This window comes from Amphibalanus amphitrite, unplaced genomic scaffold (genome assembly GCF_019059575.1).
Source record: "Amphibalanus amphitrite isolate SeventyFive unplaced genomic scaffold, NRLGWU_Aamphi_draft 001732F_arrow, whole genome shotgun sequence".
NCBI lineage: Eukaryota > Metazoa > Arthropoda > Thecostraca > Balanomorpha > Balanidae > Amphibalanus > Amphibalanus amphitrite.
In genome coordinates this window covers 50,096-64,105 of record NW_024883225.1, presented here as the reverse complement: position 1 = coordinate 64,105, position 14,010 = coordinate 50,096, and the positions used below count along the sequence as shown (strand labels likewise).

Sequence of the window (14,010 nt, the reverse complement as noted above, 5' to 3'; positions counted from 1 at the left end):
TGGTGGGTGGTAGACAATGGAATCGGACTATCAATCAAAGGGACCCTCCCACCTTCAAAAAGTTTATGAATTGGCATGAAAGTGATGTCGCTCGGTTCAGAAAGAGCGGAAACGAATATCTACCAAATTTCATCGAAAAATATTCACCGGTTTTCAAGATATTATACTTTTACTTTTGTTTACTTTTTGGGATCTTCACTGTTCTAGCGACTTTATTTGGAAGCAATAGTTTGGCAGCTGAAAGTGCGGCACTTGTTGCGCGCAAAGCACCATATACCACCGCGTGCTACAAAACGTTTTAGTCAAACATTTAAAATCGTTAGATATCTGCGTTGACGTCACACATTCAGAGGGGTATTCCTATGCATTAGCCCCTCTGAATCAAAATGCTGGAATTTTGAAATTCAATATTTCCGATTTAAGGCATTTCTCGATGTTGTGAGTGCCGAAACCGGTAATTGTGAGCCAGGGACCCCATTTTGGCTATCTCAACTCAAATCTAATGTTAAGGTAGGAGGGTCCCTTTAAGACAATTTTTGGGTTACAGCCATTATAACGAGACGGGAGTCATGCTGGCGTGGTGCATGTTTTTAACATCTTTCAGTAGTTCCAATCATTGTGACTCTATTATACGAACAAGTCTTCGAGTTAACGATACGCAGACTGTAAATTATCGGTCAATTTAGTGTGCAGAAGTCGGCCAGTAAGAGGCACATAAGTTCGAATTCAAAAAAGATTCAACCGTATACATATATCCCGGACCACAGTTTCCTGAATGGATTGGGCACAAAGCGGTCACACCGCACAACGTAGCCCCCAAAACAGGGGAACACTGGTTCTGTGGTTTTAAAAAGCCAAAACAAGGGAGTGATGCCTTTAACCGCCCGTTGAAACAAGGGGGTTCGACTGTCGAGCTACCATAAGTAATTACCTGTCTCGGACAGGATACGGACCGACCGAACCTTTTCATAACATCACCGAATCGGACGCAAAGGGGAGGGAGAGAGAGAGAGAGAGAGAGAGAGAGAGAGAGAGAGAGAGAGAGAGAGAGAGAGAGAGAGTGTGTGTGAGAGAGGGAGATAGAGGGGGAGATAGAGATAGAGGGGGAGGGAAAGAGAGAGAGAGAGAGAGAGAGAGAGAGAGAGAGAGAGAGAGAGAGAGAGAGAGAGAGTGAGAGAGGGAGATAGAGGGGGAGATAGAGATAGAGGGGGAGGGAGAGAGAGAGAGAGAGAGAGAGAGAGAGAGAGAGAGAGAGAGAGAGAGAGAGAGAGAGAGAGAGAGAGAGAGAGAGAGAGAGAGAGAGAGAGAGAGAGAGAGAGAGAGAGGAGAGAGAGAGAGAGAGAGAGAGAGAGAGAGAGAGAGAGATTCCCACGAGCAGACGTGACTTAGCGGTCTGACTACCTTGATGATAGGCTTCAACGGCCGGTGAGAAACGTTCACCAAACTCTCGACCACAAGTCTGACTCATGAAATAATTATGCGATCTGCAACCAGGAAAGCGTTCACATGCGCCCCACCGCTCGGCAGATATAATGATTCCATGCTCACTTATTCTCTGCCACACTCGACTCGTTCTCATGGTTTACCTCATTCCTCAGATGTTACGATGCAGAAAGAGGCAGTGGGTGGCAGTTTTCCCATTGTCCCAGCGTGTTTAGATAGCATCACCTCCAGCCTATCTGCTTTTCCGCAGCTGCCCCCTCCCCCTCTCCGGCCTCCCCTCCCCAATATACTGTCCTAGTTATCCAATGGAGCCTGACAATGCGAGCAACTGGGCGCAAAATAAATCAGGGGATCAACCCTTTGTTTTTATTGTCCAATCAGCTGTTAAAAATAGCTCACTGGGGCGGTACTTCCGTATTTGGGCGACTTTTGTGCGCCGGCGGGGGCGGGGGCGGGGGAAGGGGGCGCCCACCTGCGAGTTGCGCGTGCTTCCGCTGCCCCTGTAGGACTCCACCGGCTCTCACTGCAGGAAATGACTATTTTTGCGGACGCGTTTCGTCGGCGGCGGCGAGTCGGGTCTGATTTTGACACAACACCTGGACGGCACGTCGCGGTGAGTGGCGAGTATTTGAGGGCTGGGGTTTGCTCCAATCCCGGCTGGTATATGAGTTGGCTGGCAGCGGTGGGGTTTGGTTGGGAACAGCAGAACCCACCTGGTGGAATACGGCTCTCACCTGGTGGGACTAGTGGGGAAGGGCGCCGGGAACGCTGGTTCAGGGGATGGCAGTAGCAATGCTAAACTGGCGCTAAGGGAATTCTGGCGCTAAGGGAATTACCTAGTCGTTGTATCGGACATTACTACTGCATCACTAGTGGGGACGTTAGGCACATGACGTACATTAGGTCAGTTCGAGTCCTATTAATTAATGAATAACTCTGTTTGGAGTTATTTTGGAAAATTATTTGTGCAAGAGTGCCTAATTATCTGCGATAGGTGGCTAACATCATTCATCAAACATTTAGGAATCGTAACGAAAATGAGAGTCATACGGCCATACTGTGTCTCCTCTTCAGGTGCATGAGGTGCATAAGCCGTCTATGCATGTATATTCCCCTACCCCAGCCGGTTCCGTCACCGGCACCGGCACACAGCGCTGTGAAGAGAAAGTCATTCCAACGCCGACCTGCAGTTCAACCCGGCTGCTCGCTCAGTTCGGGGCAAAGAGTGCGTTGCAGTCTCCATTCCTCGTGGAGCCTCTTAGATATTTTTCAAAGATGGGACTTGTGAAACTGCTGCGAAATAAGCTTGAAGAATGTATTCTTTGGCATAGAAAGATGGATTTCGAGCAGCGGCCGATTTTAAAACCCAACATTTATATCAATCAGTTATGTCCAGGGAAATTAATCCCTCATCTGGTGGGACACGACTGGACAAGCCTATATTACCAGCTCGGCCGTTGAATTGTGTCAGAGCTCCTTCAGTGATGGACATAGGTAATGGCCGTCCCATTTCGACGTCACGCGTCCCTTCAGACCGTGCCGGGCGGCCCGAGTGCCATTTGGGAGCAGCCTTGAGGCGGGCACGCTTCTGGAGCAGCGAGCCCCACTAATTGCCGTCCGATTAGCGAGAGGGATGACAGACCTAATTAGCGATTACTTTCCCAGGCGCGCGCCCTTGGACCCGGTGAGATCATTGCAATTAAAAATCGGCGCGGCGCGCTGGGAGTGTAATTGTCAGCCCTGTGAACGGGCTGGTATTAATGGTGAGCCCGCCGGGTCGTGACGGACCGAGTGGGACACAACGCCCACTCCCGGACTGAGCCGTCACAGAACGGTCGTGACGGGCCGAGTAGGACACTGTGCCCACTTCTAGACGGCGTCACAGAGCCATCACAGAACGGGCGTGACGCCCTCTCCCACACGGCGTCACAGAGCCGTCACAGAGCGGGCGTGACGCAGGCTTTCGTACCGGGTCGTTATTCGTCACAGAAAACTTTGCGTCACAGAGCTATGGACCTACACTGATACTCGTGTAGTGTGTAGCCTCAGAGTCGTCACAAGGCCGTATAACAAGTCACAGATCCGTCCCCAAACAGTCGTGACGCAGACCCCCTGACAGCTTTACAGTCCTGCGGTACCTGTCAGTCGCATAGTCGTGACACCATTCAGAGCAGACTGGGACTGGATAAAGGTTATCCATGTGACGTGTCGTGCTGCAGTGACAGCAGGTTCACCAAGATGAGGAGCAGTTGAGAATGAGAAGCATGGCTAACAAATTGCTTGAGCCGATTTTGAATCTACAAAGCCTTTTTTATGCAAAATACCTAGGTAGGTATATAATAAACAGAATCAGATCATCGCGCAGCATTGACCTGAAATAAGACTTTGATATTGAACATTACTGCTAAATTTGGCCGAAACCTAAGGGCGCTTGCGGCGAGTTCACACGGTTCTCCTGCCGAGCCGAGAAGCGGGGTGTTTCTGAAGTCTACCTCAGCACCAGGGCGACTCGGAACAATACCGTCCGGTAATCTCACCAGCTCGATCCTATGTTTGCACCGCCGCCCAGCAGGGAGAGCTGGGGGACCTCCTCCCCTGCCGGGACCCTGCGGCAGCAGCAGGGGTCTCTCTCGCCACCCTTTCCCAGCATCAGGGAGAGCGAGAGAACCCAGCTCTGTTTTGGCGCAAGCTGTGTTTTGGCGCGGGCCGCTCGGGCGGCGCGCGACAAAAGGTGCGCAGGCGCGCGCCGCGCCGATCGCGGCGCGTGGCGTACGCCGCACGTGCGCAGCCGGTCCCCAGTGAAAGGTTTTTTAGGTCACCAGGGCACGGGCGGCTACAATGCTCCATAGAAACTGGGCCGAAAACAGGGCACGCGGCCGGCTGGTGCGTCCATCCCTCTCCGTCCTGTCCCTCTCGGCCTGGCTCATGTATCGGATCACGGCGTCACACCGGGCCCTGTCGTGAAGAGCGGCCCTGCCTCCGTCCCGGGGAGAAGGGAGCGCGGTCGGGCGTCTGGCGCTCTGCCGCGGATAGCAATCGTCACCTCTCCATCAGCTCCCGATGTATTCTTCAGTCACCAAACTGCGCGCCCCATGACGTAATCTTGACCGATCGGAGTGGCCGATAGTGGCAGAGACGCGCACCCGCCGCCGGCCGCGGGGGACGCCGCGTGCCTTATGGAAATGTGCGGCGTGTGCCCATAAGGCGGCGGACAAATGACGAACAATGGGATGACAGAGGCGGGCTGCGTGCGCCGCTGTCACCTCGGTGACAGAGCGTCATGGCAGAGCAACGGTCGGCAACGGACGTGAGGGAACGGCCGGGAGAGGACGGTCGGAGCTGAGCGGACGGTCAGAGGAGGGAAGGGGTAGAAAATAACTGACAACGTGAGGGTCTCACGAGAAAATGGTTGAAAAACTAGTAGCATCCATGAGAAAACATTTATTGAAAGCTGCAATTTCAGTTTGAAGTTTTCTGAAGATCACAACATCTGCGGGCAAACATTGGTGATTCGCCTTTAGCACAAACCCCACCAATCGGCCGAGCCCACCGTTCAGTCCAACCATCTATGAAAATCATCTATTCTCCCCAGTATCCGGGTTGGTGGCGTCCTGGTGGTTCTCCCACCTGGCAGCTCTGCTCTCGTCTCTCTCAGAGGCCCGGTCAGCGAGCAGTGTCCAGTACACATCCATTATCACCTCTGGACCCTCCCAGGTGTGCTCCTCTCCCCCGGCCAGCCCGCCTGCGGTAACGGTTCTCTTAAATCCCAGTGCGAGGGTGTCCCACGGTGGGGCCGAGCTCACCACCTGAGCTCAGCGCCGGCACAATATTCCCAATTACAGACGAGACGCGGCCGGACACAGAGAATCGGACACTGGTCAGCCGGACAGTGAACGGACAATAGCGCGACGCTCACCGGCGGGTGGGTCGGGCGTCCCACCTGGCCCCCGCCGCAGCTGCCCCCTGAGGAACCCGGGGGGCAGCGCGCAGGGGGCAGGGGGCAGGGCAGGTGGCGCGGGTCAGGTCACACACTGACCGGTCACAGCTGGGAAAACAGTCGGCAGCTGCCGGCCGCTCGGCTGGCCGGTGTTGGTGTCAAACGCGCGCCGGCGCGTGCCACCTTCACGAGCTAGCCAGGTGTGCTGTGGGTGGGATGGAGGAGATGGTGGTGGTGGTGGGGGGGGGGGGCTGCAGGGGTCAGGGGGGTTAGTACAGCTGTGTTGACATGGTATATCGGTCACAGGGCAGCCAGGTAGGCAGAACGATATGGTACAGAGTACAGACAGACCATGGCTGAGCTGCGGACCATTGCACCTTGGCCTCACTCTGCCTTCAATCGTAACCGAGCTCTGCAGTGCTAGCCTAGGCGCTAAATCTTGTCAGTTTCACTGGCGGATTCAGGGGCACTAGGGGCAAATGCACCTCCCCATCCCCCCGCAGCGCGCGAAATCGACAAGAGTTTGCGTTTTTATGACAATAAAACGAAAACTTAACTTTTATCACGAAAAGTTGTTTTAAACTGCACAGCAGTGCGTAAGGAATCGAAAACCGATGAGTTTCTGGAATTGGAAGATTTTTTTTTTAGGGCGGGGATATGCCCCCCGCAGCGTCCAAGACCGCCTTTCTGGATCCGCCAGTGGTCAGTTTGGAACCAAGATATTAAAACATTCGGATCTTGTTGCTGTCAACAAGCTAAGAAATCAAGGTCTCAAGGTGCTTCCTTCATATTTTCCTTCTTGACAGGAATGCTTCTCCATAGCCGGATCAGATATGTGAACAGCCACGCTGCCTTAAATGGATGGAAAAGCAAAATTTCATTTCCGCATTTTTATATGGACATTTACGCAGTATGCAGTGGCACATCATAAAACTTGTATGATACAACGGGCCTACAAATGAAGGAAATGCTTCCTTCATTCCTGTAAATAACTTATTCAATCGTGGAGGCCACCCAACTGGCGACTAAAACTGCGATAAGCGTGATAAGGCTGTACAATCTTTGTGACGAGCTATGCGTGAAACTCTACGACATTGGGCGACCATCAGCGCTGGCCTGAGTCAATCATTAGCCTGTCAGCGGCGGCTAATCCACGATCGGAAATAGCCACTCCCGCTGTGAACCATCCGCGAGTTCATAAATCAAAGACATCTACCACGACGGCCGCAATTACGAAGAACTTGAGCTAGCCACAATGGAGGCGGCAGATCTGATCCCGATGAAATGACCGGTGACAATACCTTCATCCGACTTCGCACGAGGCGACACATAGTCAGATTGCCAGCTCAGGAAATACCCGGCGTTTCATCGTGTCTTTCCCCTTTCCTCAACATTCCTTCAACGCTGGCGGTCCCGGATTTGGCACGGCTTATGATCAGAGGTAATAATCACCTCGCCTTGTCCCCTAGACCGCCACACGTCTTCGGAGACAGGGACACGATTAGGGCGTGGCTCATGATTAGCCTGTCAATCGCGTCAGCGTCCGCACGTCAGAGAGTCCCGCCGAGAAGTCAGGGGGCTGTCAGGGCGGGCGGCGGGTCAGGAGACTTTCAGGGGGTGGTCGGCGGGCTAGAGGACGGACAGGGTAGTTGACAGGTCAGTGGAAGGACAGGACCGGTGGCAGGCGAAGCGGCGACGCGGTAGGTCACGACCTGGGTGGGACTAATCTCACCTCCTCCGAAAAACAGCGGCGCCGTCTGCCGGGTGTCAGCGACGTTGGCGTCCCGTCGGTGGTCGGCACTGACCACCGGAAGCGTCGACACGTGCAGTCAGCCGAGAGTTTTTCGCCGCTAATCCGAACATGTTCACTTTGAGGCCGCATAAAGTCGACGTGGGCGGTAGAGACGGGGAGCTTCTGAGGAGACGGCGGAGTTGACACAGGGACGGCAAAGTTGAAACGGCGACGGCTAAGTTGAAACGACGACGGTGGCTTGACGCGGGACGGTGGGGTGTCACGGAACTAAGACGAGTCACGACCGTACTGGCATGATGAAGATGTGGGAAACACAGGAAAGGAATGAGACTTCATGGAATGAAACGTGTGCAGCTGAGAATAATCCTGGCATGACATTGGACGGTTGGGGAGCGAGTGCAAAATTATTCACATTGGCAGTCGTAGGAAATGGAATGCATTTATGAAGTTATTGAGACAGCATTGGATATTTGCGTGGATGTGACATGACATTGAAATTGAGACGTGGCTGGAAGAAAGACACGATATGGAAGCTACTTAAATGCACCACGTAAATCATGAAATGCTGCTCTGTTCCTGTCCTCTGGCTGGACCGAGAACAGCCAAACCCTTTCCTTTGATCTTTCCTGCTCTCACATCATCATTAACTTGATGTAGAAGGAGGTGCCGAAACCTCAGCGGGGTCTTTGAGAACCGGAGGTGCCCCGTGGCGGCCATAACGAGCCCATCCCACCGGCGTGGAGACGGGGCCGTCCTGTGATCTCCACGGGAACTATTAGCTCAGCTCACACCGCGCTGGGCTCCACTCCGCAGGTGACGTCTAGCGACAGTTGGTGACCGTCCCTCTACTGTCACCCTGTGTCGCAGATTACAGGGCACGCCGGCGGACAGAGTCGCTCCCCGGCCGGTCACACACCGACACACACACAGACAGACTGACGGAGAGACCGGCGCTAATCAAAAACAAACACGGCACGAGCTAATGGGCGGGTGCGGGCTGCTCGGTGACACCTCATTCGATGCGGTCGGTCTGAGTTCGACCGGCCACCCGCGGAAATTATTGGGTAGCCGTGGACGCAGCGACCGGCGGAGAATTGACCAAGAAAACGATTTACGGTCAGCTACCCACACTCTACAGGATGCCTAGTCACTGACGAGTGTTAGTATTGGCTCAGGCTCGGATCCTTCACAGCGTAACCAATAAGGCAGAGCAATATGAGCCTGCAAACAGCAGAGCACACCATATTGAGAAAGTGAACGAAAATTAATATGGATTTTTAAACTGAAATATATGTATCTAAAAGTTAAATAATGTACAGCCCTGTGTCTCTCTGTTTGTTCACATAGTTTGTATTCTAGCCTTGTCGCGTAGGGTCGGCGTCGGGTCATAAGTGGTCATAAATGGAGGTCTATGGCCACACATGTGCGCGGCAGCAGGGACACGCCGGCCCGTATATCGGGCGGCCCGGCTGGACATTGGGAGACGGGCGGGCAGTGGAGAGCAGGGCGGGAGAGAGAGAGGACGGGTCGGTGTGCGCGTTGAGATGTCTGAAGGGTGAAGAAATACAGTCTACGATAGACGCAAAGTTTGAATGCCACAAGCTATTTCGGCATTTTTCTGACAAGTGGTGAGAAGATGCCGAGTGTCGAGGAGGAGACCAGTGACACCGCGGGAAGAGCGGTGATGGAAGTGACTCCGGCGTTCGACGCCAGGACTATTCCGGAGTTCGACGGAACTGGAAACGTAGTGGAGTGGCTGGAGCAGGCTGCTCTCCTGTGCGAGCTGCGATCAGTGTCCTTGATGGCTGTGTTGCCGACTCGCCTGCGCGGCGGTGCTTTCGCGGTGTGGTCCCGAATGCCCGCAGCGACTCGTCATCAGCTGCCCAGCGTGAAGGCTAAGCTGCTGAGGGCCTTCGCCATGGACCCGTTCACAGCGCAGGCGGAAATGGCTCGGCGTCGCCTTCATCCCGGAGAGACGGCGGATGTGTACTTAGCGGCGCTGCAGCAGCTCGCTGAGTTGATGGGAGGTCTGCCGGAGAGAGCTATCGCCATCACCTTCGTCAATGGGCTGCCGGAGGCTGCGCAAGCTGCGGTTCGGGACGGGCTCGGAGACGAGTTCACTCTCGAGTACGTCCTGGACCGAGCGAGAGCCGTACTGTCCAGGACAGCAGTCACGGCAGCGCCACCGGCGGCGGCAGCGGCGGCGGCGGCAGCAGCGGCGGCGGGGGCGGCGGCGGCGGCGGCGAGTGGGCCATCACGTGACATTTCAAGGTCAAGTCGCCGGCCGGCTCCGATCAGATGCTGGATATGTGGTCGCCCAGGTCATATCGCCCGGATGTGCCCAAACGGCTGCGGCGGGGGAGCTGCATCAGCGCCAGCACCTCCTCCGCCGTCCACCGAGCCGGCAGCAGAGCGCCGGTAATCCAGATGCTGCTCGACGGGCGACCGTGTCACGCGCTGGTGGACACGGGCTGCGAGGAGACCGTGGTGTTCGCGGGTTGTGTCGATAAATGGGATCGATGTGAGACAAACTTGACCGCGGTGAATGGGAGTGTCGTGCGATGCAGCGGGAGTGCAGAGGTGCTGCTGGAGGCACAAGGCCGGCGGGCGGTGGTCCGTGCTGTGGTAGTGGCGGAAAGGTTGTTGGGTGTTGACGTGCTGTTGGGCATGACCGGGTTAGAGGCGCTGGGTGGTGTGTTTGTTAGTGGTGGAGAGGTGCGTTTTGGTGGTAAAGTGGTGACGGGGGAGCGTTCGGGGTGCGCCGGTGTAAAGGCAGAATCGAGCGGTATGTCGGCAGCGGTGTCTCAGGGGCGTGGTCCAGTGGACAGACAGATCGAGACGGCTGATTTTGTGGCTAAGTTCAGCGACGGAAAGTGGACAGTTTGGTGGAAGTGGGCCGACGGAAAGGAGCCAAAACAACTCAAGAATACTGTGCCGCAATATCGCGTGCCGGCAGAGTCGCAGGAGCGGTTCGACGCAGAGTTACGGCTGTGGATCGAGGAAGGGTGGCTGCAACCGTACAATGAGCAGGAACACGGGCCGGTGCGTGGCCTAATTCCGCTCATGGCGGTCACCCAGGAAGCCAAGGACAAGGTCAGGCCGGTGCTCGACTACCGTGAACTGAATGAGCACCTGGTGGCTCATACGGCTGAAGCTGATGTGTGCCGCGACCAGCTCCGCAAGTGGCGGCAACACGGCGACGATGTGGCCGTCATCGACCTGAAGAAGGCGTTTCTGCAGCTGCACGTGGCCCAGGAGCTGTGGCCGTTTCAGACGGTAATCGTGGACGGCCAGCGACATTGTCTGACAAGGGTCGGATTTGGTCTCAGCGTTGCAAGCGGCATCATGCGAGCGGTAGTGCGGGAAGTTTTGGATCAAAGTCCAGAGATCGCAAAAGCAGTGCTCCCGTACGCTGACGACCTGCTCGTCAACGAGACGCTCATCTCGGCTGAGCGGGTGGCCGAACATTTTTCCGCATACGGGCTCTCGTGTAAGCCACCGGAACGGGTAGCGGATGAGGCCGGAGCCCGGATGCTGGGGCTCCGAGTGAGACGGCAGTCTGGCGGTGACGGCACACTGAGATGGTCTCGGGACGGCGTGACACCAGCTGAGCCACCCGGGGTGCTGACCAGGCGGTCAATCTTCGCCTGGGCGGGTCAGCTAACCTCACACGTGCCCGTCGCCGGGTGGCTGCGGCCGGCCGCTGCCTGGCTGAAAAGGGCGGCGAACAAGGTCACCAAAGATTGGGACTCACCGATCACCGACGATGACCTGCGCAAACAAGTCAGTGATGTGGCCCGGCGGCTGGCAGAGTGTGACCCGGCACGAGGACAGTGGTGCGTCTCAGGAGACTCGGTGATGGTGTGGACTGATGCCAGCTCCATCGCCCGCGGCGTAGTGCTAAGTGACCCCACCACGGGTGAGGTTATCGAAGACGCCGCGTGGCTCCGATCTGACAGTGACTCAGACATGCACATAAACCTATCGGAGCTGGATGCCGCGCTGAACGGTATGAATATGGCGGTGGCGTGGGGATTCAAGCGTGTGATACTCCGCACAGACTCTGTCACTGTTCAGCGCTGGCTGACCGACGCTCTGACAGGCCGTGCCCGACTGAGAACGAAGGCACAGTCGGAAATGCTGGTTCGGCGGCGGGTGGCCGTTTTCAAGCAGCTCTCCAGCGAGTACGACCTCGTCGTGACAGTGGAGCTCGTGCCGTCGGCTGCCAACCGTGCAGACGAGCTCACGAGAGTACCAAAAGAGTGGATCAGAACCGGAAGCGAGCAGGCGACAGGTGTGGTGGCGGCCGTTAGGACAGCTCGACCGGAGGACATAATGGCGGTGCATGAAAGTGTGGGACACCAGGGAGTGCGGCGGACGTGGTGGTATGCGCGCCGAGAGCTGGGAAAGAGCGTGACGAAGTCGGCGGTTCGTCAGATCGTTAGATCGTGCCAGGTGTGTGCGTCGATCGACCCAGCCCCGTCGCGATGGAAGCATGGTGCCTTGGCGGTCGAGCGCAACTGGGAGCGGCTGGCAATGGACGTAACCCATTTCCGCGGAAAACACTATCTCACCGTGATTGACTGTGGGCCGTCGCGATACGCCATGTGGCGTGAGATCCGCCGCTCTGACGGGAGCGAGATCGTCAGACAACTCGAGGCTCTGTTTTTGGAGCGAGGAGCACCGGCCGAGCTTCTAATGGATAATGCGACCGAATTCAAGGGTCGAGAGCTGAAGGCGTTCGCGGTGCGGTGGGACGTCGAGCTGAGGTATCGCGCGGCCTATGAACCTGGTGGGAATGGCATCATCGAGCGCCACCACCGCACCATCAAAGTGATGGCCGCCCGTCAGGGATGCACCGTACCAGAAGCCGTGCACCGATATAATGTCACGCCCAAGGACGGGCGTGATATTACCACGGCCCCGATACATGGTGCCTACCGTCAGGCTGGCAGAGACTTGTGCGTGCAGTCACAGGGAAACACAGCTGCTCCTCCTCAGACGGCCGGCCAGCCTGGTGTGTATCAGCCCGGTGATGCGGTGTGGGTCCGAAAACGGGGCGATCGGTGCACCGCCGTGTCAAAGGAGGGCACTGTCACCAAAGTCATATCCGCTCAGACGATTGAAGTGGATGGAGTCCCATGGCACGTGCGGAACATTCGTCATCGTCTTGCCAACAACGGTGACGACGCAATGGCTGCTTCGACGGATGATGAGCAGGAAGAGGAGATCGCCTGTCCGGTTCCGACCGCCCATGTGCCTGGACAGCTGGCCATTGAGGCGCCGGCGGCGGTGGAGCCGTCAGAGCTGACCCCAGCTGTCGCGCCGACCGAGCAGACCGAGCCGGTCCCTCGAGCAGCAGCTGAGGCGGATGGCGGTGCCGGAACAGAGGAGCGGATCCATACAGTGAAAGTTGTAAAAACAGAAACTGAGGGATTGTCAAACGACCGTGTGAACGAAGGTAGAGCGCCAGCGGAAAGTGTAGATAATATCGATAGTTATAGTGACGTGCTAAGAAGGGGTTTGCGCTGCAGGCGTGCGCCGCAACTCTTCGGCGCTCCCATCCCCCATTAGTTAAACTGTAGTTAGATGTGTTCTTTAGGAACAGGGGGGAATGTGTCTCTCTGTTTGTTCACATAGTTTGTATTCTAGCCTTGTCGCGTAGGGTCGGCGTCGGGTCATAAGTGGTCATAAATGGAGGTCTATGGCCACACATGTGCGCGGCAGCAGGGACACGCCGGCCCGTATATCGGGCGGCCCGGCTGGACATTGGGAGACGGGCGGGCAGTGGAGAGCAGGGCGGGAGAGAGAGAGGACGGGTCGGTGTGCGCGTTGAGATGTCTGAAGGGTGAAGAAATACAGTCTACGATAGACGCAAAGTTTGAATGCCACAAGCCCTCTGCAAACTGCGTGGTAGGTATTCTTTTTTTCGACAAAACCGAGAATAGCGCGAATACTATGATATCGGTCACTCGGAAATCGTAACAGCAATATGCGCGAGGCTCCGCACCTTAGATTGGCATCATCACCGTATTCATTTTCCATCTCGTTCGTCAACAAAACCCAAAAGTTTATATTTGCCCCCAAAACAAACTTTTGCATTTTGTTGCCACACAAGGCGTTTACCTTATTCAGTGATAGACCTAATCGAAGGAGTGGAGCATGACGCATCTATTTGTAGTAAGTTCCGACCGACTGATAGCATAGCCTTTGAGTTATTATCGGTTTTGTCGAATAAAGAATACTTACCACGCAGTCTGCTGAGGGCTGTACGTACATACGTCTCATTATATTCATCCAAGATAATGCGCACCCATCATCATTTAGCCATGACCAGCCCAGTTTGTATCAGACTCCATTGATACGGCCCGAAACATGGAGGCCAGCCGAGGCGTTGCCGAGAAAATGCCAGCCAGGCCCATGACCATGCAAGCTCGTGAGTGTGGCATTATGCACGGGCTGCCAACTGGCGCAGGCGGCGTTCCCAGCGCAGTGCGCTCATAAAGCGGCATACTCAATTATCGCTCTTCCACTCTCGCTTCATGCACATGGGTGAAACTTTGACATTACCATTGGGGTCCCAAACGTCCAAGGGGGCCTCCATTTAGTGGGGGGGGGGGCCTCCAAGCAATTAGGGGCCTCCAATCGTGGAAGCGGTAATTTACGAACCACGCCAGGGCCTCCTCTAAGAAATTTTCACTGGGGGACCAGAGGCTCAGAAGCCAAACCCAGGGTACCCTCAAATCCAGTTTTCTCATCGGATTTAGGCCACTTATTTTTCGTCACAGCTCGGATGCCATGATTTAATTTTTAATATTAATAAAGAAATGATAGGTCACCTGACCCTACTGGTGGTTCCAGGCCAGCAGGGTGACAT

The 14,010-nt window shown here is 55.6% G+C and overlaps 1 protein-coding gene across 1 annotated transcript; it reads left to right on the top strand.

The window, feature by feature from the left end:
* Positions 1 to 9,390: 9,390 nt before the first annotated feature.
* Positions 9,391 to 12,966, top strand: LOC122374884. Its single transcript, XM_043353937.1, has 2 exons — positions 9,391 to 9,404; positions 9,455 to 12,966. The coding sequence occupies exon 2, from the start codon at positions 9,561 to 9,563 to the stop codon at positions 12,705 to 12,707; it is 3,147 nt and encodes a 1,048-aa protein (XP_043209872.1). The 5' UTR covers positions 9,391 to 9,404; positions 9,455 to 9,560; the 3' UTR covers positions 12,708 to 12,966.
* Positions 12,967 to 14,010: the final 1,044 nt, after the last annotated feature.

Bases quoted from the DNA above. Each gene is read 5' to 3' on its own strand.
- LOC122374884 (XM_043353937.1), top strand. From the start codon at position 9,561: ATGCTGCTCGACGGGCGACCGTGTCACGCGCTGGTGGACACGGGCTGC.